Source organism: Gracilinanus agilis, chromosome 1, assembly GCF_016433145.1.
Source record: "Gracilinanus agilis isolate LMUSP501 chromosome 1, AgileGrace, whole genome shotgun sequence".
Lineage (NCBI taxonomy): Eukaryota > Metazoa > Chordata > Mammalia > Didelphimorphia > Didelphidae > Gracilinanus > Gracilinanus agilis.
The window spans coordinates 420,540,059-420,563,249 of NC_058130.1; the positions used below are offsets into that span (position 1 = coordinate 420,540,059).

Sequence of the window (23,191 nt, forward strand, 5' to 3'; positions counted from 1 at the left end):
ATGGCATTTTATATATATATATATATATATATATATATATATATATATATATATATATATTATATTTATATATATATATATCCAAATGCCCTGTAATGGAGGAAAGTGGAAGAGAAAATCTTGATTCAAAAATCATTAACTAAGAGGTCTAATGAGAATGGCATAAAACTTCCAGATGACCAGATACCCTGGAAAAACTATAACTAGTGTAAGACTTATGTTTATATTTTCCTAAAATGATTTAAGTATGGAAACTTGCCTATCTTCTCCAGACCTACACATATGTATTTCAAGGAATTTATCTGGTAACACTAAGTGGACCACACTACTCTGAACTTTGAAAATCTGAGAGTCTACTTTCTAAATTGAAAAAGAGAATTTCATATTTTCATATAATTCCAAATAATGCTTTATTTATTCATGATTTAAAAATTTTAAACATCATTTAAAACAATTATGTTTCAGTTTTTTAAAAAAATCACAGCTCCCAAAGAGAAAAAAGCTCAACCGTCTATGAAAAATTAAATTTCAATTTTCCTGTTACAATGAAAAGTATATTATATCAAATAAAATGATTAGGTTAAAAAAGAGAAGAAAAGAATATTAAAAAATAATGTTCTACTAATTTTAACAAGAGAAACTAATGTTGCTACAATTTCTATTTTTCTTCAGAGAAATGTCAGACAGAAATATCAAGCTGTCCCCTGGGAAAAATCAGAGCATCTAAGCCTTAAAAAGAACCCTGCCCTCAAATGAGTTAGTAGATTGGTATTCATCAGGGAGAAATGCATTATTTGACATAATAGGCATAAGATATAACATAGTAGAGGCTTTTTAGGTTTCTTAGAACATAGCCATATACACCAAGAATGGCACTAGCAGCCAGAATCAGCTCAGGTGTGTGTGTGTGTGTGTGTGTGTGTGTGTGTGTGTGTGTGTGTGTGTGTGTGTGTTCTTTTTAAACACAGAGCTACAGTGAAACCTATCCCTTATCAAAATACAGTGCTTTTTCCCTAACTTTCAGGATGAACAGTAAAATGCAATAGTATATGAAGTTATATTTAAATGGAAAATGTCATATTTATCAGAATAAATTTTGATACTTTACTGAATCATTTCCCAAATCTATTTTTTAAATTTAATCTATTTAACTGACCCTGACTTTTTTCCACCCGAACAATTCACAGAATCCTTAAAACTGAAAAAAATTTCTCAGAGAACTCAATATAACCATTATAGATGAAAAGAATATTTTTCATTCTCAAAAGCTCTTGGTACAATTCACATAAGCTCTACTTACTACCAAGGTAAATACAGTGTCATCCCCTGTGCCCAAGGAAAGATTAAAATATAATTAAAACAGTTACAGTTCAAAAAATCTAACAGTTGGAAGCAGGAATGTGAAAGTATATAACATTTATAATTTTCAGCATTTATCTGTAAAGCCTTATGAGCTAGGCTAGCCCTCAGTCACTATGGCAAAAAAAAATATGAAGCAGTGCAATAGAAAGGGAAAGAGTGATGGATCTGAAGTCAGAAGAAATATTTGCTTGAATTCTTTTTCCAATATTTATTAGCTGAGTGACCATGGGCAAATCATTCAGCTTCTCTGATTCATCTTTTAAAAAAGGGGATACTAAAACCTATAACATCTACCTCAAAGGGTTTAAGGGAGACTCAAATTTGAACAGATGCTATATAAATGTCAGTTATTACAATAATGTTGTCTAAACCAGTGGTGCCAAACTCAAATAGAAAAGGGGTCACTAAGGCTACAAATTGGTTTAGAAAACCAAATATTGTTCTACTGTGTTTTTATTTATTTTGATAAATATTTCCCAAATTACAACTTATATTAGTTTGGACTATTCTTGGGATTGGGGCCACATATAAGCAGCCCAATGGAGAGAGTGACATGATGGGCCTGGGGTCAGGAAGATTGGGTTCAAATTTGGCTTTTAGACATTTCACATCTGTGTGATCCTGGATAAGTCATCTAACTCCATTAGTCTCAATTTCCTCATCTGTAAAATGAGTTGGAGAAATGACAAAGCACTTGGTGTTTTGTTTTGTTTTTTGCCAAGAACACCCAAAAAGGAGTCACAAAGACATGCCTGAAAAACAACTGATATTTTTAAAGAATTGGAAACTGAGGGGATGACCATCAATTGGTGAATGGCTGAACTTATGATATATATAATTGTGATGGAATACTACTGTGCCATAAGAAATGACAAACAGGACAATTTCAGAAAACCCTGGAAAGACTTATATGAACTGATGCAAAGTGAAGTAAGCTAAACCAGGAAAATATTGTATACAGTAGGATCAATATTGCAAGATGATCAACTGTGAATGACAACTATTATCCAATCCACTATCTAATCTATTATTAACTATTATATACATATGTTTACACATATGTATATAAACTATTATCTAACTAACACAAGGATCCAAGGCAGTGCCAAAAGTCTCACAATGAAAAAGGTTATCCACTGTTACAGAAGGAATCCCCCCAATACTTGGCACAAAACAAATGTTTCATAAACTCTATTTTTCTACAATCTATCTTTTTTAACTGACTTTCTATCATTAAATGTTATTCCTCATACTTTCCCTACTGATGATTCCTATGGATCCACATTTCCAGTTTATGAAAGACTTTATGAATAGTATTTGTCTTTTAAAGAATTAATACCCCAACTAATAAATACCAATTTCTAGTACAATGAACACATTCCTGATCCCAGATAACTTGATCCTATGTAAGAAAAGTAAATAGAATGAGATAAAGAGCATATTCCTATGGGATAAAATTCAGATTCTCACTCCAGATTTAGCCCAAGAAATGCAGAATCTTCAAGTTAACACTTGGATCATCTATTAGTAGTGTGATTAAGACTATACTTTCCTAGTTCCTAAATCATTAAGAAAATTCTTATGGAAGATAAAGAGTCAGAAGCTTTATTTCAAGGGTGCTTACTGAAGGATATGTATGAAATAATCTAAAAAATAATCTAAAGGGGCAGCTGGGTAGCTCAGTGGAGTGAGAGTCAGGCCTAGAGACAGGAGGTCCTAGGTTCAAACCCGGCCTCAGTCACTTCCCAGCTGTGTGACCCTGGGCAAGTCCATTGCCCACCCTTACCAATCTTCCACCTATGAGACAATATACCGAAGTACAAGGGTTTAAAAAAAATAATCTAAAAATTAACATCTCCCTGTAATTCTCAGTGCCTATTTGCCTTGCTGCTACTCTGCAGGATCTGATCTGAATATCTGTTCTCTATTTTATCACCCAGGGTTCCTTAACCTGAGCAGAGTGACTGGTAAATTTTCTTAATCTAAAATAGGCAACTAAGTGGCATAGTAGATGGAGTTCTAAGTCTGCAGTCAGGAAGACCTGTGTTGAAATCTAACCCAAGACACTCACTAGATGCATAATCCTGGGCAAATAACTTCTTTTACCTCCGTTTCTTCATAGAATGGGTAAGTGGGAAATAATGACAGTATCTACCTGCCAAGGGTGCTGTAAGGATCAAATAAATAATATTTCCAAGTGAGTGGCACACAGTAGGTGCCATATAAATTATTATCTTGTTTATTTTTAAGTCATCTTTAATGCTCTATGGATAAAATCCAAGGATGGACTTGGGTTTAAATTTGTTAAAAGCCAAACTCTAATATTTCCTGGAGGCCTTGAATCCCCTTCCTGTCAGACAAATTTTCTGGCTGGACTATGACTTAATATTCAATATACTCTCCCTTTTCCCCAGGGCCACAATCTGTTGGCTAACATTTTCAGGACTCATAATTTTCAACAAATTAAAATAATGGTCAGAAATTCTACCTGCCAAGATACATATACAGTAACTATGTAAGCACAATTACAAAATTCTTTAACACTAATAAAGACAGATCTAAATAAGTGGAGTAAGCCAATGAAAATATTACCTAAATTAATTTATTCAGTGCCACACCAATCAAACTTCCAAAGGATTACTTAAAGAGAGCTAGGAAAAATAATAACAAAATTCATCCTGAGGAATAAAAAGTCAAGATCAAAGGTATGCATGAAAGAAAAAAGTAGGAAATAAAGGGACAAAACTACATCAAAATTTAAACTATATTAAAAAGCAATAATCATAAATCTGGTACTGAAAGAAATGGAATAGATTAGGTAGGTACACAATATATAGAAACAAGCAAGCACAGTAGCATGATATTTGATAGACTCAAAGATTCCTGTTGTTGGGATAAGAACTCAATATTTGATAGGAAAATGTCAGGAAAACTAGAAAGAAGTCTGGCAAGAAACTCAGTATAGACCATCATCTTACAATTTATAACATGTTAAGTCCCAAACAGATACAAAATTTAGACATAAAAGGTGACATCATAAGTAAATCAGAACAAGGGAAGAAATTCCTTGTCAGATCTATGAGTTCATAACCAAACAAAAATGAGAAAGATAAAGTGAACAATTCTGATTACATAAAATTTTTAAATTTTTGCACAAACAAATCCAATATAACTGAAATTATAGAGGTTGGAAATCAGAAAAAAATATTTGCAACGAGTTTCTCTGAAGTTCTTCATGTCTAAGTAGAGAACTGAGTCAACTATATAAGAATAAAAACTATTCTCCAAATTGAAAACAACCAAAAGATATGAACCCATTTTTCACAGGAAAAATTCCAAGCTATCATTAGCCATATGAAAAAAAAATGCTCTGAATCTCTAATGACTAGAAGAATACAAATTAAAACAATTCAGATTCTGCCCCATACCCATCAGATTGGCAAAGTTCACAGAAAAGGAAAATGATAAATGCTTGAGAGTCTATAGGAAAACAGGTATATTAATAGACTCTTAATAGAGTTTTGAAACAATCTAGATATTCTGGAAAGCAATTCAAACTATTCTCAAAATGCTATTAAAAAGGTGCATAGTCTTTATTAAGGACTCTGATGAACACAATGACCAAATACAATTCTAGAAGATTCATAATGAAATTTGCTCTAAAGCAATAGTCTCAGAGTACATAGTGAAACATTTTTTAAATATGGTCAATGCAAGATTTTGTTTTGCTGACTATACATATTTGAAGCAGAAGGTTTTGCTTTCTCAGTGAGGATAAGAGGAAAGGAGAGGTGGAGAAGGCAGATCTTTATATGAAAATAAAATTTTAAATAAAAGGATGAGCAGTATAAAATGAAAAGCAATTTAATAGGGATAAGTGTACAATTCCAAACCTGGGTTAAAAAAAAAACAAACAAACTTTGCAATTACAATATGGAGGATAGGCATGATAAATGATTGTTATGAAGGAAAATATTTGGGATAATAATGGAATGCAAACAACATATGAACAAGGCAAAATAAAAATCAGAATATTAACTATAGTATCATAGATTTAAAGCTAAAAAGGTTCTCCATTTTACAGAGAGGGAAAATAAGATCAGGAAAGGTTAAATAACTTGAAAAAAAGATCACCCAGGCAACAAGGGGCAGTCAGGATGAAAAATCAGTTCTTGATTCTACACGCAGCACTGTTTCCACTAAACCACACTGTATTTTTATTTTTTCTATGATTATACTCAGAAGCATAATGTCTATAAGAAAGGAAGCAAGACTTTTATTAAAAACTGACTGACAACATCTGGAATTCTATTTTGGTTCTGAATACTCCATTTTATGAAAGATAGAACTCTCTGGACATCAAGAAGGTTACCAAGAAGGTGAAAGAACTGGAGAATGTCATTCAAAGTTCTACTGAAAGAACTGTAGATGTTTAGACTGATGAAGGGGAAAAAAAGCACAATTTTATCATCAAATATTTGAAAGACTGTCATGGGAACAAATTAAACTTATTCTGTTTGTAGGAGAAATAGATAGAAATTGACTAGGGAAAGATTTAGTCTCGATATGTAGAAAAACTTCTTAATAATTATAGGACATGAAGGTGGAATGGCTTCCTTGAGAAGTAGTGAGCTCCTGCTCACTGGAGTTCTTTGAGAAGGTTGAAAAACTTCTTGCTGGAGTTGTTGCAGAATGGATTCTCAGTCAGGTACAAGTTGGGCCTAATGGTCTCTGAGTTCCAAGCCAGATTCTGTGAAACCAAATTAGATTTGTAAAAACTGCATCACCTGGGCTTGCAGTCTATTTTTTCTAGAATTATTTAATTATTTTCTGAATTGTATCAGCTAATTGATATCCTACCAAATAAAGCTCAGCCTCCAAATGTAAACCAGGATACAGGCATGACTGTCTACCCATCCCTGCTTGGATCAAGTATGATTCAGCTCCTGGCTTGGCATTTAAAACCCTTCCCATCTTGGTCCTTTATCTTCCTTGCTAGCCTTATTAAAACACACACTATGGTCTAACCAATTTTCTTTTCCATTTCACTTTTACATTGATTGTTCCCCATGGCTATAATGCAATTCCTACTTATCCCCTCCTCTATGACTCTTTAGTTTCCTTCAGAATTCACTTCAGGCATTAATTTCTACTTGAAGTCTTTATCGACTCCATGCTGGAGGGTCCCAAAATTATCTCATATCTGTTTTAGGTAGACAGATAAAAGTATTTCTGAAGTACTTACTAAGTGCCAGGCATTGTACTCAGCCCTGAAGACAAAAATATAACCAAGGAAGACAGTCCCAGCCCTTAAGAAGCTTGCAAAGTAATAAAAGATGTAGCATAAAAGGAGAGCATGGAGTTGGGAGGAAAAAGAGGAGAAAGGAAAGAAATTAAACAATAACAAGGCTTGAGATGTAGTAGAAGACTAGAACAGAGCAAGATAAAGTCAAAGATGAAAAGCAAAGCCTAGGGTGGCTCTATAGGAAAATTCATTCTCAGGAGGTTCAGTGGACTGATAGCCCGGTCTAGAGATAGGAGGTCCTGAACTTAGGTGGTTCAGTGGACTGATAGCCCGGTCTAGAGATAGGAGGTCCTGAGTTCAAATTTGACCTCAAAGACATTTTCTAGGTGTGTGACCCTGGGCAACCCATTTAATACCAATTGTCAAGCCCTTACCCCACCCCCCCACTTTTTCTGCCTTGGAACTGATATTCAGTAACAATTCTAAGAAGGGAGGGGTTATTTAAAAAAAAAAAAAAAAAGGAGAGTCTATTCTCAAGTTGAAAGGAATAGAAATGATGGCCTGAGGAGAGTTGGCTGTACACTATTTTGTTCATACTTACATATGTAGTCTCCATGGCATATGGCAAGTTTCTTGATGGCAGGAACTGTTTATCATTTGCCTTTATATCCTCAAGGCTTGGCATGGTGCTTATAAGGCACAATGCTTGTTGATTGATTAAATACTGCCCCTTCTGACTCCCCTAAAGTATATAACTTGGCTAAGTACAGAAGAAAAAAAAGAAGTTATACCACTGTAATTAATTATACTTTGGTATAAATTACTATAACTCAATTTTCCAGAGATGGTCATAATATACTCTCCACTTTCGCTTATCTAATACCAGTCCTGATGAGCTTCTCTCAGTAAAAGTGTTAGGGAAAAGAAGAATTACAATAACTCCAGGATACATAAGACTTTAAAAAATTACCTATGATTTCATGAACCCGCATATTCTCTAACCAAAGTGTTTATAGGGAGACCAAAGCTAGTTCCATAATATGGCAAATAAGAAGTTTTTTTTATTTAGAAATTTTTTCCATGGTTCCATGATTCATGTTCTTTCTCTCCCTGCCATCCCCACCCCCCACCCATAGCCAACACGCATTTCCACTGGGAAAAAAGTGTTTATAAAGTTTGCACTAAGAATACAAGCATACTCATGTTTTCAAGAGCTAGGTTCTTGTATTAAAAAAATCAGAAACCTCTAACTTAAGACTTGAGGCAGCTACATGGTTCAGTGGATAGAGCACCAGGACTGGAGCTGTGAGGTCCTGGGTTTAACTCTAGCTTCAGACACTTCCTTGCTATGTGACCTGGGAAACTCAATCCCTTACCACTCTTCTGCCTTGGAATCAATACTTAGTAATGATTCTAAGATAGAAGGTAAGGATTTTGAAAAAAAAATTTTTTTAAGTCTCAAGTACTGCTCTTTCTCTGTCTCCTTTGCTGTATCTTCCTACAGATGACATCCTCTAACTATAGATATCCCTCAGGATTCTGTCCTGGGCCATCTTCCTTTATACCTCTTCTTCCTCTATACCTCTTCACTTGGTGATCTTAGTCAGCAACCAATTGCTTTAACTGATATCTCTATTGCTGATAATTTTCAAATATACCTATCCAGTCTCAATCTCTCCTGCCCAATTTTACATCTTGAAATGCCTTTCAGATATCTAATAGATGTTCAATAGGCAATTTGAAATCAATGTGCTCAAATGGAACTCATTATTTTTCCCCTAACCTGTTCCCAACATCTATCTTCCCTATTACTGTAGAGAGCAACCACCCTCCCAATTCCTCAAACTCACAAACAAGAAGTCATCCTGAATTCCTCACTATCACTCACCTCCCATATCCAATCTGTTCCCAAGGTCTGTCAATTTCAACTTTGCAATATCTCTCAAACATACCTCCTTCTCTCCTCTGACACTGCCACCTCTCTGGTTTGGGCCCTTTTCACCTCACATCTGGATTACTGTAATAGCCTGATGGTGAGTCTGCCTGCCTCAAGTCTCTCCTCACTCCAATCCATCATATATCTCCCACTTAAATGATTTTTCCTAAAGTGCAAGTCAAATCATGTCACCATACTGCACTCCTGAGATCTAAGTCACAGAACTATTTTTTCCTCACTCACAGATGAGAGTCCAGGACTGTTCCTTATCTAGGAACATTATCCCTAGGCACAGGTTCCCTTCCTCAGGTTGCCCATCATCTGTGACCTAGAATTGGGTAGTGAATGACAGAGTTTTGAGTTAGCATTTATACCTACACCCTATACAAGTTTAGTCCCCTTCATATTGGATCTGGAACCTTTTCTTGCCTTGGTGCAGAGTCTCTCCTTGGGCTAGAGACTAGAATACTCACTCTGTAGGATATGGTCCTGACACTTTATCCATAATAACCAGAGACTCCTTTGTTTATCTCATGATGGCAAACCAGGCCAGAAAAATGCCAGCATGTTGGTTTTTATAGATCTGTCTGGAGGAGTCCATAAAATATAATCCTATTCCTATCAAAGCAGCCAGGGGACTTAATGAATAGAGCACTGGGCCTGAAGTCAGGAATACCTTGGTCCAACTGCCAACGCAGACACTTAATAGCTTGGGTGACCCTAGGAAAGTTATTTAATCTTAGTTTGCCCCAGTTTCTTTAACCATAAAATAGGAATCATAACAGCACCTATATTGCAAAGTTGTTGTGATGACTGAATGAGATATTTGTGCTTAGCACAATGCCTGGCACAGAGTAGGTGCCATATAAATGCTTATTTCCTTTCCTCTACTCCTTCCTTTCCCTTATTCCATTCCCTTTTCAACTAATATGTTCTTTTTTAATAACTCTTCAATAATTAGTTTCAATTTTAATTATCACCACATTTTCTCAGTCATGGCATTTGGGGAAGGGTTAGGAAATCTAGGGGCAACATTAATTCTACTAATATAGATCAGTAATTTGATCCTAACTTAAAGCCTTAAAGAGTTTTCCTAGATCATTGAGAGAATATTGACAAAACCAAGACATGTCAGAGGAAAATGTAAAGACATCCAGACCTCAAGGCCAAGTCTCTAGTCATGCTTTAGTTACATCTATGAGACTAAACTTACTTCCACTCATTAAAGTCTATAATGCAACTTGAACATATTCTAATAATATGAGAATAGAAACATTTAGTTTACTACTTGTTTCTCTTTTTATATTTTTTTGAGAATATGTCCTTTAGTCTGATGATATTTGTCTTACTATAATACATGTACTACCATCCCCCTCCCACTAGACAGTTTGTCAGTTCAGAGACATCTTTATTAGAATTAACTATCTTTAGAAAAATGATTGCTGCTGACGTATTTGTAGCCTTCCTCATCACATGCACTGCATTACTAGTAAAGAACTTATCATTTGTAAACCTTAAGCTGCAGTTCAGAAATCTATATCCTTTTCTCAGATGCTATTGCTATTAACCATTTATTTGTTTCTAAAATTCACTTTTTTCTTCTGAAGATTCCACTAACTGCCAGCAATAATAAAAACATGACCTACCCTACTTAGGTCTTCAGTTTCTCACCTGGGACTTCATTATCCTCCCCATCAAGGATTCTAGATTATTTCTTATAATTATCTATTCTTCCCTATAAATCATGTAAAGTAGGCAGTGACTATAAGGTTTGCCAAATCTTAATAGGCTCTCTGTCAGATCCTACAGACATGTCTCAACAAAGGAATACTTCCTTTCTGTTTACTGTTTTGATAGTTGCTCAGCAGGGATACAGTAACAGTAACAACTCCAATCTACTTCCTATGAACTATAATACTACAAATTATTGTAATGTATAGATTGTTGGACTTAAAATCATGAATCGGTCAGTCAAAATTTATTAATAATAGGCACCTATAAAGTAGGAGATATAGTGCTAGGGGTTGGCAAAAGATCTATGTTCAAATATCACCTTAGAAAATAAGCTATATAACACAGAGCAAATAATTTAACCCCTCTGTGGCCCTAGCAACTTCCTAGAACTTATCATAGATAGATTGCAATCTTCTTTCAGTGCTGAGTTACCATACATATCAACTGATATTCAATTATAACCACCAATATTAAGCTTTTGCCAGTATTGGCACTGACTTGCCAACAGTCACCTTTTCTACTTCCCACTGGGTTCTATGTATCTATTTGTATAGTTTTTATGTAGGTCATTTAACTTAGTTTCTCATTATATTTCTTGACAATTGTTAAGTCTGTTGGATAGTTCAAGTTTTGTTCAAATGGGTGCACTGGGGCTGGGCAATCCGATTCCAGTTAAGTAGTCATGTTGAATGGAAGTCCCAAGTGCTTATGCTTTTAGGCCAGTGATGGTGAACCTATGGCACAGGTGCCAAAGAAGGCATGCAGAGTACTCTCTGTGAGCACAAGCCCTTCCCCCCACATACACCCACACCAGAGTTCATTACTAGAAAGGTAGAGGGACTGAGATGGAGTTGCTCTCTTCCCCCTCTCCACATGAGCTAAGAGAGGGGCTAGGGGAGGCAAGAAAGGGGTTGGAGGAGGACATTGTACTCAGTCTCTAGGGGACAGGCCAGGGCACTTGGTATGGGTGGGGTGGTGGCCAGCATTCCATCTCTAAAAGGTTCCCCTCACTGCTTTAGCCTAACTCTTGGGGCTTACAGTCACAATTAACTGCCTAGCCAACAAGGCTTACCTATAGAGAAAATGCTACTGCTATACATGGTAAATGAGACCTTCTTTAATTTTTCTTGTGGGGGGAGGCTTTCTCTACATGTTTTGAAGCAATTGATATGTGTCTAAAAGATGCTAACAAAAGTCCTAATGCAAAGAAAATTGCCCTACATTAAAAAGCAAAGTTCATGCAAAAATACAGCTTTTAGTCACTCTTTGTCTCTATCTTTCTTCTACTGTACAAGGCTCATAACAATTAGAAACGATCTACAAGGAATATGCATCTTTCCTCTTTGCTGTGTCTTAGATCTCCACTGGCTCCTTGGGTAAGTTTTATATCAATAGAAGACTATTCCCCACTCTTTTCCTCAAAAATGAGGATGCCCTATCTCTTTTCCTTAGCTGTTATGATCTATAATCAGAAACTTCCCATCAAGACCATAATCGGAAGAGAAGCTGCCTTTTTAGTTGCAAGCAAGAAGGTATTTAGTAGAAATTCAAGCTTTAGTTGCAAGTCTCTTCCTTCTGCTTACTGCCTCTAGCATTTAAATATAAACCTTGCCTCTTCGCTGTTGCCACTTGATACTTGCAACAACCTTGTGAAGTAGTACAATTATTATTTCCTTTTTTTACATAAAGAAATTGAGAAGTTAAATGATTTGATCAAGGTTACCCACCCAGAAAATGTTAACAAAAGGAACTGCAACCAGTTCTTCTGACTAAATCCCAGGCTCTTTCTATTTTTGCCATTCTGCCTCTGGAATTTCACCAACTATCTTAGAGTCTTTCTTTTTTAAAGATGATTTTGTGTGCAAAATTTATCCTTTACTATTCTGATTTTGCACTTATTTTTTAAGTTGTGGGAGAAGAAAATTTCTAAGTCTACAAAGCTTAGCCCGCTTTAAATGTTAAACTTGACCATTAAAAATGAAAAATTAATTGCAACTTCCAAAAAAGTCTGATAGCACTTTGATATTTTATGGAATTTTGCTCTATGAAAAGATTATGTTGAAATGTTTTAAAGGAAATGAAAGTAAAACCTTATTATATAATCACTTTGCTGTTTGGTGTTCTTTTTTGCAATATATCAAACAGGAGCAACAGAGACAGTTCCCAACTAATGGGATATGTTCCAAAGTAAGTTGGTTGTTTTGAACTAAGAATATATTTTCTCCTCCCCTCCAAAAAAGTATCATGCAATTGTGGTTAAATTTAGTAAGAATTAAATTTAAGAGACTGGCTATAGATTAATAATTTTATTAAATTAAAAGTAGTAGGAGGCTGGGGGCAGCTGGGTAGCTCAGTGGATTGAGAGCCAGGCCTAGAGACGGGAGGTCCTAGGTTCGAATCTGGCCTCAGACACTTCCCAGCTGTGTGACCCTGGGCAAGTCACTTGACCCCCATTGCCTACCCTTACCAACCTTCCACCTATAAACCAATACACAGAAGTTAAGGGTTTAAAAAAAAAAAAAAGTAGTAGGAGGGAAAAGTAGGTACTTAGCTGGCTGTTCTGTGGCCAACATTTTGAGCCTCTTCACTACACTCACCATGGGTTCAGTCAGCATTATCAACAGGCAGGCCAAGATCCTATTTCCTCCTCACCTATTTTTATATAATCTTTTCTCCACCCACTAACTCTCACATATCACATCTCAGGAACTCTCTAATTTGCCTAGGCAGCCCAAGGGGAAGCGTCTGGAAAGTCTCTTTGCTGTCTCATGATATTTTTGGCTAGTTTGCTCCATTTTTCTAGCTGTTGTTCTGCCCTCATGACTAAATTGATCCAATGATTTTCCTCACACAGTCTTCACTTCCTGCCTGTGTTCAAATTCATGCCAGCTACCCATAGTCAGAAAGGGGAAAAAGATAAATTCCCTTTTCACACTATGATTAATTGATCTCTGAAATGCCCCTTTTCTGTTCTAAAATTCAATGATCGTTTCTCCTTAATCCCAAAAGCAGAAGCCCATGAATGGCATAGGTGGTAGATGTTGCTGGGTACCCCAAACTAGTTAATTCTCTGCATTAACCTGAAAGTACTCTGAATTTGAAAAAAATAAAGGTAGGTGTCTCTATCATTTTCCAAACTGTATCTACAAAAAAATCTAGTCTTTCATCAAGTTTTAGTTTTTTTTTTTAAACCCTTACCTTCCGTCTTGAAGTCAATACTGTGTATTGACTCCAAGGCAGAAGAGTGGTAAGGGTAGGCAATGGGGGTCAAGTGACTTGCCCAAGGTCACACACCTGGGAAATGTCTGAGGTCAGATTTGACCCTAGGACCTCCTGTCTCTAGGCCTGACTCTCAATCCACTGAGCTACCCAGCTGCCCCCCAAGTTTTAGTTTTTAAAAACAATCAATACTGTTTCCTCTAAAGACATGAGACATGAAATTATGTATCACAAATTCTAAGCACTACAATTTTCTAATTTGCTTCAAAATTTCTATAATCTCTTCATTTCAATAACCTCCATCACTCTAGACCAGAATTCACAGGGTTCCATCAATCTACTTAAAATAACAGGATTTTAGAGTTGCAAGGGATCCTTGGAGATCACTTAATTCAATCTCTTTAATTTACAAATGTGGAGACTAAGGAAGAAAGATGAAACGACTTGTTAAAGAAAATAAAGGTAAATAGCAGAGCCCAAGATCTGAATACAAGTTTCTGAATAAATATAGGGCTCTTTCCACTATAGTATGCTACTCCTAAAGTGTTCTTTGGTCAAATTAGCTTAGGAAATGATGCTCTAAAAAAGATTAATTTCTACTTAGAATTGTAAGAAATACATATAATAGAATTGTTTAGCCTACTTAGGGAAGTTTATATATATGAAGAAAAAGGAAAAAGAATATATATATACCTGAAAATGGCAGTGAGAATATATATACCTGAAAATGGCAGTGAGAATAATGGATTAATCTGAAGTGTTCAGTAATTCAGGGAGCACATGTTAAATAACCATTATGTAAAAGGCATAAAGGGATTCAAAAATGATTTTTTTTAAAATTCCTGCACTAAGGGGCAGAACCAAGATGGTAGAAAACGTAAACAGTCCCTCCAAACCCCTAACAAATTTCTTTACAAACAACTTTAATATAAAGTTTCAAAATGAATTTTGGAGTGGCAGAACCCACAAAAGGATGGTAAAACAATTTTTCTGTCCAAGATAATTTCAAAGGTCAGTACTAAAGGTCTAAAATATCAAAGTAGGAGTGGAGCTCAGAACAGCTGGCCAAGGCAGGCCCCACCTAGGGCAAATCTGTGCAGATATTGGGGGCAGCTAAATCAGAAGTAATGGTGTCTAGGAGCTCTCAGTCACAGATGGTAAGGGCATCAGACAAATGGTCAGAAGCTTACAGGGCTCCCTTTGCTGGCTCTGCCTACAGGACCTGGTTGCATTGCCCACACACAGATCCAGGTCACAGCCCCAGGACAAGAAGCACTAGTATACACCAAAACTTATGACCTCAGGGGAACAGGAGACTGGTCACAGTTCAAGGGCAAAAAAGAGTGTTTCTGGTCACTCAAAGACTAAAGCACAGGTCAAGAGAGTATTAAACACATCTATCCTTGAATTATACCACCTTGGAAGAACTGAAAATTTAGAGATCCCCAGAGCTAGTTCTGAAGGCAACTATGAAACAAACCTGAAACTTGAGATGGTGCCCCTTTCACCAGAGGAATAGATCCCAGTAAAAACCAGTTTTGGTTTTTGGTTTGGTTTTTTTTAAGTTAAAAGACAAGAAACAGGCTAGAAAATGTGCAAACAAAAATAGAAAAAAGAAATAACATAGAAAATTATTTTGGTGACAGGGAAGACCAAAACACAAATTCAGAAGAAAGCAACAGTTAATAGTGCTACATCCAAAACCTCAAAGACTGCACTCAAGGAACTTCTACTAGGGGAATACATGTACCCACATAAATGAGTACAAGGTACTATGAGAGAAGAAAGTGTGCTAAAATTCTCACCTATTCAACTACCAATTTATCTCTAGATTAACTATATAATCTAGGGTTTCTTTTCTCCTATCCCCAAAAAACAGTAAGATGAACTTTAGAAGGAATTTATTTGGGAGAATATAGTTTGATAAGTACATACATGCAAATACATGTGTCTATCTAGTTAAAAAAATCAAATAACCCACCTAATAGAGAACTAACTACACAGGTACATTAAAACATCACTATATATAACAAATCTACAATCAAATATTTGCCAATTTTTTATTGATTCTATAAACTTCTTAAATTGCCCTTTTATAATCTGTCCTGACTATAGTAACATCCATGCAAAATAAATGTATAATCAAATGTACAAACAAATGTTAACTAAGTACTCACTAGAGAGTAGTAGGGCACTCTGAAATATATACAGAAACATTTTTCTGCTACTAAAGAGATTATAATTTAATCATGGACATGGAAATATAGGACCTACGTGGCTGCTGGCTGGTAGACTGAGTAAATCCCAAGATAAGGAGCTAGAGCTTGAAAATGCCCAAGGAAAAAGCACTGACTTGTCTTCTTTCAGTGTATGAATAACATTTTTATTTAAAATCCTATCCAGTCTCCCTGCACCATAGGTATCTGCTGTCCTAAAGCAAACTGACACTTCTGTTAAAATATTTAAGTGAGAGCATGGAATAGAAAGCCAAGTACGCTGCCATTTAAAATCTGCAAATAAAACAGCTTATATCAGAATGACAGCAAAGCCCTTCAAGGCAAGACATTACATATAACACTTCCATATCCAAAGTCATATATAAACAGGAGAAAGGGCCCTTATTTGTCTGACTCATTGGCTACAGAACCATAGTACCTCCTATAGGATCACCTTTTTCTCTAGAGGGAGAAACTTAACAACTACCATTCTTCAGTTTTTCTTAACTAGAAAATGTGTCCACTATTTCTCCCTTTTCCCATCTTCTATAAAATCATATAAGCAGTAATTTTTTAAATGTATTTGGGGTTTTTCTGGGTCATATGACCAACAAGAGGAAAAGACATTTTCCTAGGTCCTCATATAACCCCAGTGTCTCCAAACAGAAAACTGTCAGAGAGAAAACAATTTCAGATGTCTCTATAGTCTATCAATCTTAGGAACATACTATGTATTTACAGAAGTGGGGAAAAAATACTAGAGAAAAATAGAATAATTCTCATAAATTTAAATGTGAATGGAATTCATATTCCAATAAAGTGAAAAAAATGATGGATTAGCTAAGAAAACAAAACTTCATCATCCATTGCTTATAAGAAACATATCTGAAAGACAAAAACATTCACAGAATAAAAACGAGAAGATGAGGGAAAAAATTTGCCAGCATCAAGTAAAGCTAAAGTTGTAACTTTAGTTATTTAGTATAACAAGTAAAGCAAAAGTTATAACCATACTCTCTGATAAAGCAAAAACAAACATTCAAAAATAAAAAGGGAACAAATAAGGAAACTACTGAAAGAAAACCAAAAGCAAGCATTATATGCAATAGGGATCTACTGTAATCGAGTACATTAGAACCTTTTCCAGTAAATATGGGAGTCATGAAAGGATATCTTCTCTCCCCATTATTATTTGATAATAGAAATGCTAACAATAGCAATGAGAAATAAATTAAGGCAGAAAGACAGGTAAGAAGTAAAAAAACCCTCCCAATTTTCTGATGATAGTTTGATATAACTTAAAAAATATGAGGAAATCAGCAAAGATAATAATTTAGACTATTAATAATTTTGACAAATCACAAATAATAAAAGACATGGAAATTAAACAACCTTTTACACTCTGAAAATTGGCAAAGATGACAAAAATGGCAATGGGCAATGTTAGAGGTGTCATTAGATGATCAGCACACTGCTAAAGTATTAGAGCTATAAAAGGCTAAAGAATTTTGGAAAGCAAATTGGAATTATGCAAATAAAGTGACTAAAATGCCCATACCATTTGACCCAGAGATTCCACTGCCGAGTTTTTATACCCCCAAGTAAGCCATTAATAAAAATAAAGTACCCATATATACCTACATGTATGTATGTGTATATATCTATATCCGTATAGATATATCAGCCCTTTGAGGATTAATAAAGAATTGGAAACAAAATAAATGCCTATCAACTGGGTAATGACTAAGTAAGCTGGTACATTAATATAATAAAATATTACTTTGCTGTGCAAAATGATTAATGTGATAAATACAGAGAAGCATAGAAAGATCTAAATGCACTAATGCAAACAATATGTGCAATAACAATGTAAAATAAAAAGGAAAAACACATACACATACATGCAAAAAGTGAATGTTATAAAATTATAAAAATTAAGCATGACTTGAAAGGAGTGGAGAAGGCTCTTCTAATCCACCCTTTTGTGGAGGTAGGATGACCACAAGTTTTACACATTGTACATGTTTTTAGACTATGTAATGACTGGTTGTTTTGGTTTTTTCCCCTTTTCCTTTTCTGTTATTTTATCTTTTAAAAAATACTATTTGGTAAGTGGAATAGCTCTTTGGAAAGGGATGGGGAAAGGATGCTGGAAAAATCTCTTATGATATAAGAAAAAGATATTCATAAAAAATTATTTTAAAAAAATAGAACAAAAAAGGAATTTTGGCCTGGTTCTGTGGTTTCATTTGCATGAGAAATTAGAAGTATGGAAATTCTCTCCACAGATAGAGACTGTCAAGAGGTCTCCAACATACAGTTACCTGAGGTACCAAAAGGTTAAGTGACTTACAAAAGTTCACACAGACAGGGTGCAGTATACAACAGAGGCCAGACAGACAAACCTGAATATTGGCATCCCTGATTCCAAGCCTAACCTTCAAACACTAGAGCATGCTGTCTATAATCACCAGAATAGCAACACATTTACATAATATATTAGTGTTTACAAGCCACTTTCTTCACAAATACCCCATCAAATAGGAAAAATATACATAAGGAATATGTACAGCATGTGACACAGGAGGGCAAAATGGACAACTATCTTAATAAAATATTTCCATGACTGTTATGTATGTATGGAAATGTTATCATCATTTAACAAGGATTGAATATACCGTTTCAATTAAACATGAACAAATGTAATACTAAATAAAAACATGATAATAAATGTATTTTAATTAATAATTATTTATAAAAGCTTATGTGCCAAAGAAGTTAGATTGGAGAAGGAAATAATTTTTAAAAAGAAAGAAAAGGTCAAAGGGCTTTTTTGTAAATGAAGAAGAAAACAGAGGAAATGACAGAAGGTACCAATAAGGAAATATCAATGCTAATGAACCCTTCTCCTCCTAATACTGATCCTTCATATTACACAAGGTAAAAGCAATGATTATTTAATCTGATTTGACAAGAACTTCAAAGTTTTCAAGATTACCTGAAGTGTGGATTTATATGCACTACAATTAACAATGGCCCTCTCCCTAAGTGTAATTGTGCTTTGAGATATTATTAGCTTACTACAGTATGAAGCCTACACAATTAGTAAGATATTTTTAAAATGAGCTTTTTGTCTTATCACCTGTAAAAACTCTCAAAGATATGCCTTACAAATAGAATTTTCTAACCTGTTTAAAAGTTTTCTAATGATATGTTTCAGTGGGTTTTAAATGTATTTGCTAAAAAATACAAAAAATATGAAAAAGCTCCTGACCTTTAAGTCCCAGCTTCTCACCTTCAACAAAAAGCTTTTCCCAGTCTTCCCTTAGTTAAAATCTTACATTTGATTATCTTTAATTTACTTGTCTTGTTTGTGCTTAGTTGTTTGCATGTTGTCTCCCGCATTATAAGGTAAGCTTCTTGAGGCCAGGTACTATTTCTGCCTTTCTTTTTATTTCCAGGATCTGAAAGTTCCTACCCTGTAAAGTAGAGCTTCTGAGTACAAAATGTCTTTACTATTACAACCATCCCTGAATGATAAGGTTTTCACTAGATGAGAAGATTTAGAATCTTCAGGGATGCTCTAGTTCAGTGATTCCCAAAGTGTGTGCTACGGCCCCCTGGTGGGTGCTGCAGTGATCCAGGGAGGCGGTGATGGCCACAGGTGCATTTATCTTTCCTATTAATTGCTATTAAAATTTTAAAAAAGTTAATTTCCAAGGAAGCTAAGTAATATTTTTCTGGAAAGGGGGCAGTAGGCCAAAAAAGTTTGGGAACCACTGCCCTAGAAACTAAAATAAAACAGGTCAGGATTACAAGGATTACTCAAGGGCCAAGGACAGCCAGAGCTGTGTAAATGAAATAGTTTTACAGCATCTTTTACATACATGAGACAGGACAACTACATCTGCCCATTTGGGAAATAATACAACAGAGAATCAATCAACTTCAAATACTAAGGATGGTATTATATATAACCTTTCCCCAACATATAAAAAATACATTTTGATTTCAATGAAAACTGCGCCCACATGGCCTAAACCTCACCAGAAGAGTCAAGATGAAAAAGACTATATTTGTTCCAGGATATATTCATACATTAGAACAAGGTTAGCGCTTCATGCTTCTCCCCATGTTTATCCCACGAGAGACCAATGCCTTTAGCACCTCCGTATTCCTGAGATTCTATGCTTTTAGCCAGAAGAAAAATGAAAAAACTTATAAAAAAATTTTTTAAAGAATTTTAACAGTCAAAATTAAACTTGAAACATCTGCAAGTTACTTCTATGCTTACATTTTGAAACCAAGGAAAGAAAATATCAGAATTCAATGTAATATATATATATTTTTTTCAGAGAAAATGTCACAATTTTATTAATTTTCAAATCTGTACTTCTATGTTTTATTGTTCATTTACCAAAATATGTTTCATTTTCTTACAAAAATTTTCATTTACTGCATAAGTATCTTAAAGATCTAGAACTGGCACACATATTCACAAAGAGGTCACATATAATCACCAAGCAGATTTTAATGAGCAAGTCCAAGTCCAGTTCTGTTTTTATACATATTCATAATGAATTTGACTAATACCATGGTTCAGAAATACAACTCCAAAGCTCAAACATTGTCTTATTGAAAAGTATTAGAAGCTAGTAAAATCACAAAAGGATATTTTTACAATAGACAATACAATTTCTGTTCATATAATGAAGCAAGGCTAACTAGACAGATCAAAGGATAACTGCTGTGCTTCTGATCACAGCGATACTGACCTACTACAACAGTATAGCTTTGTTTCAGAACTTTCCCTCATAACAAATGATAGCTATAAAGGTTCATACTAACCAATCTGGGACTTCAAATAAAAGATAAAATAAGCAGAGGAATATTGGTTTTCTGAACACAGAACATCTCTTTTCAGGTGGAATAACAAGTCTGATACTGAAATACTTTTAGTCCCCATACGATCAAATGACAATGAACAGTAATTCACCGAAAGAGTTTCCCTTCTTCCCCCTGCTGTTTATCTTCAAAAGAAATGCATTGCTTCTGCACAATATATTATCATGTGAGATTTAGTCTCACCTGGCAAGCTCTTTAATTAAGTTTGCAATACGTCTTTTGTCTTCAGGACATAAGTCCTTCAAGCTGGCACTCTTCATTCCTCCATTGTGAACAATCTAAAACATAAAAGTTTTCTGTTAAAAAATTGATTTTTTACAAAGAAAAACATTTCTTAGGTTATTAATAGCAATATCTTTTAAAGAACAACTTCTTAAAGTAGGATTAGAGATAAAATTTCTTAGAATATTTTTCATCTAAGAGAGTATCTTTTACTTCAAATAAACCTATTTTCCCCTATGAATTGCTTGTCAATTGGTTTTGCGTTGTTTAACCAAGTCTATTCAACTCAATAAATACTTATTTGGTGCCTACTATGTGCCAGGCACTGGGCTAAGCCCTGGGAATACAAAAAGAGGGGAAAGATAGTCTCTGTGCTCAAGCAGATTACAATCTAAACCACCAAGTGATTAAAATGGAGACTATTTTGGTGCTTATCATCCAAATTTGGATCCAGGCAAGAAATATTTGTTGACTAAACCTTGGAGGAATCATCTTGAGTTACAGGTAGAATGAGGATCAACAGATCATCACTACATGCAGTCATCTGAGTACGTCCCTCTCAGCAAGGTCTCTGAACTCAACCCTGGAGATAATAAGAACTAACTGGAAAGATCCTTAGTGCCAGCATATAGTGAGTAACCTAAGATGTCCATGTAATGAGCCTGACATGAATCCCTATGCCCTTAACTCAGTGGTATTCATAAAGAACTTTCCCAAAGCACAAAAAAGCCCCAAATTTGGTATACCACAGGGTTCTCACTAGGATCAAGCATCTTCCCACAAAAGCCAGTAAATGCCTGAGTAAATCTGAAAATGGCCTAGTGGTATCTAAAGGTTTCTTGTCAATCATGTGTATGTATGAATTCACATTTGCACAGTGCAAACAAATGCTTTAAATTTCATTAAGACACCAGAAAACAATGTTTTTCCCCTTCTGAGTCTTTTCTAACTGGATTCTTCTAACTTAACAGCAAACTTTTATTATCTTTAGCAGCTAATATGCTTTTAAAGAGCCTTTTAAAATAAATTACAACTTTCCATAAACATTGATGGAATTACTCAATAATAACTATTTTAAAGCAATCAAAATAAAATTAACTTATAATTGTTTTATATAAATAACTCATTTCTTGGAATTCTGATCAAATTACACTGATTAAATCAAACAGGAATGACAATCTGTACAAAAAGAGCTATATGTCCAACTTAGATGGTTAGCAATATTATATTAGGCATTCTTAGAAAGAAATAGTCATTGAGATGATATTTGTGATTAAGAATCAGGGAAGTACAGCTCAAACTTCTGGGGGAAAATATATGTGTATATCTATGTATATACAAATATATACATACACACCGATATAATATAGATATATGTACATATATGTAGTCAATAAATAACAGGGGCAGAGCCTGAATCCAGGTCTTCCTGAGTCCCAAGTTAGCTATATACTATACCACACAGCCTCGCTCAAAACAATAAAAAGTAAGATTTTAAAATATTTAAAACAAAATTCAAGAAAAAGAAAATTACTCTAGTAAAAGAGTACATAAACAGTGAGAAGGTGGGTGGAGGAGGGTTGTGAGAAAAATGCTTTAATTATGACTTCCTTATCTCATGAAACTAAACAGCAAATATAGAACTAAAACATAATGAATAAAACATGTGCACTCCTACCCTCACTCTGCAAGATGCCTATCCCTTATACAAGTAGGACAAGAAAAGAGAACTGGCCTCTAAGCCAATGTATAGATATTACAAAAATCAGGGCAAGAAAAATGCATAATTCTCAAAGGCTATTAGAATGGCCTTAGTAAAAATAATAACATTTTAATAATAACAATATTTTATTATTATAGAAAACTTCTCTCAAAAGAACTTGAAACATTTAAGAAACCTTTTGAAATCCACAGCCTCCTGATCATCTCACCTTGGGAAATGCAGAGGTGGCATTCTACTCTCCAGGCTACATTATGGCTCTTTTCATGGCCTTTTGATTTTACCTAAATTGAAAATAAGTCCTCTGGAAGCACTTTGTGTTTCAGGCTGCAGGTAAAATATGTTAAATTTTTTTAAGCTTTTTCAAGTAGATATTTGATATTCTATACACGGAACAAAGATCTACATGAGGTGGTTCTCAATGTAACAAGCCCTTAAGTTTCAGAATTTCAGAATGGAAGCTAATGAATCCAGGATATCCAAATGCATTTTCTAGACTTACCCTCAGAAAGACCTGGGTTTGAATTCCTCCTCGGACATTTACCAGCTCCTTATATGGCCTTAGGCAAACCCCACATCTTTTCTGGACCTCAGTTCTTTCATTTTTCAAATGAGAGGGCTAGACTAGACCA

General features: G+C 34.9%; 1 protein-coding gene across 1 annotated transcript in view; it reads right to left on the bottom strand.

The window, feature by feature from the left end:
* KIAA1328 (KIAA1328 ortholog) overlaps positions 1 to 23,191 on the bottom strand; it is a 529,485-nt gene that overhangs the window by 490,772 nt on the left and 15,522 nt on the right. Inside the window, exon 5 of the mRNA XM_044664948.1 lies at positions 20,801 to 20,895. Within this exon, the coding sequence (XP_044520883.1) occupies positions 20,801 to 20,895 (95 nt within the window). The remainder of the gene's footprint in view (positions 1 to 20,800; positions 20,896 to 23,191) is intronic.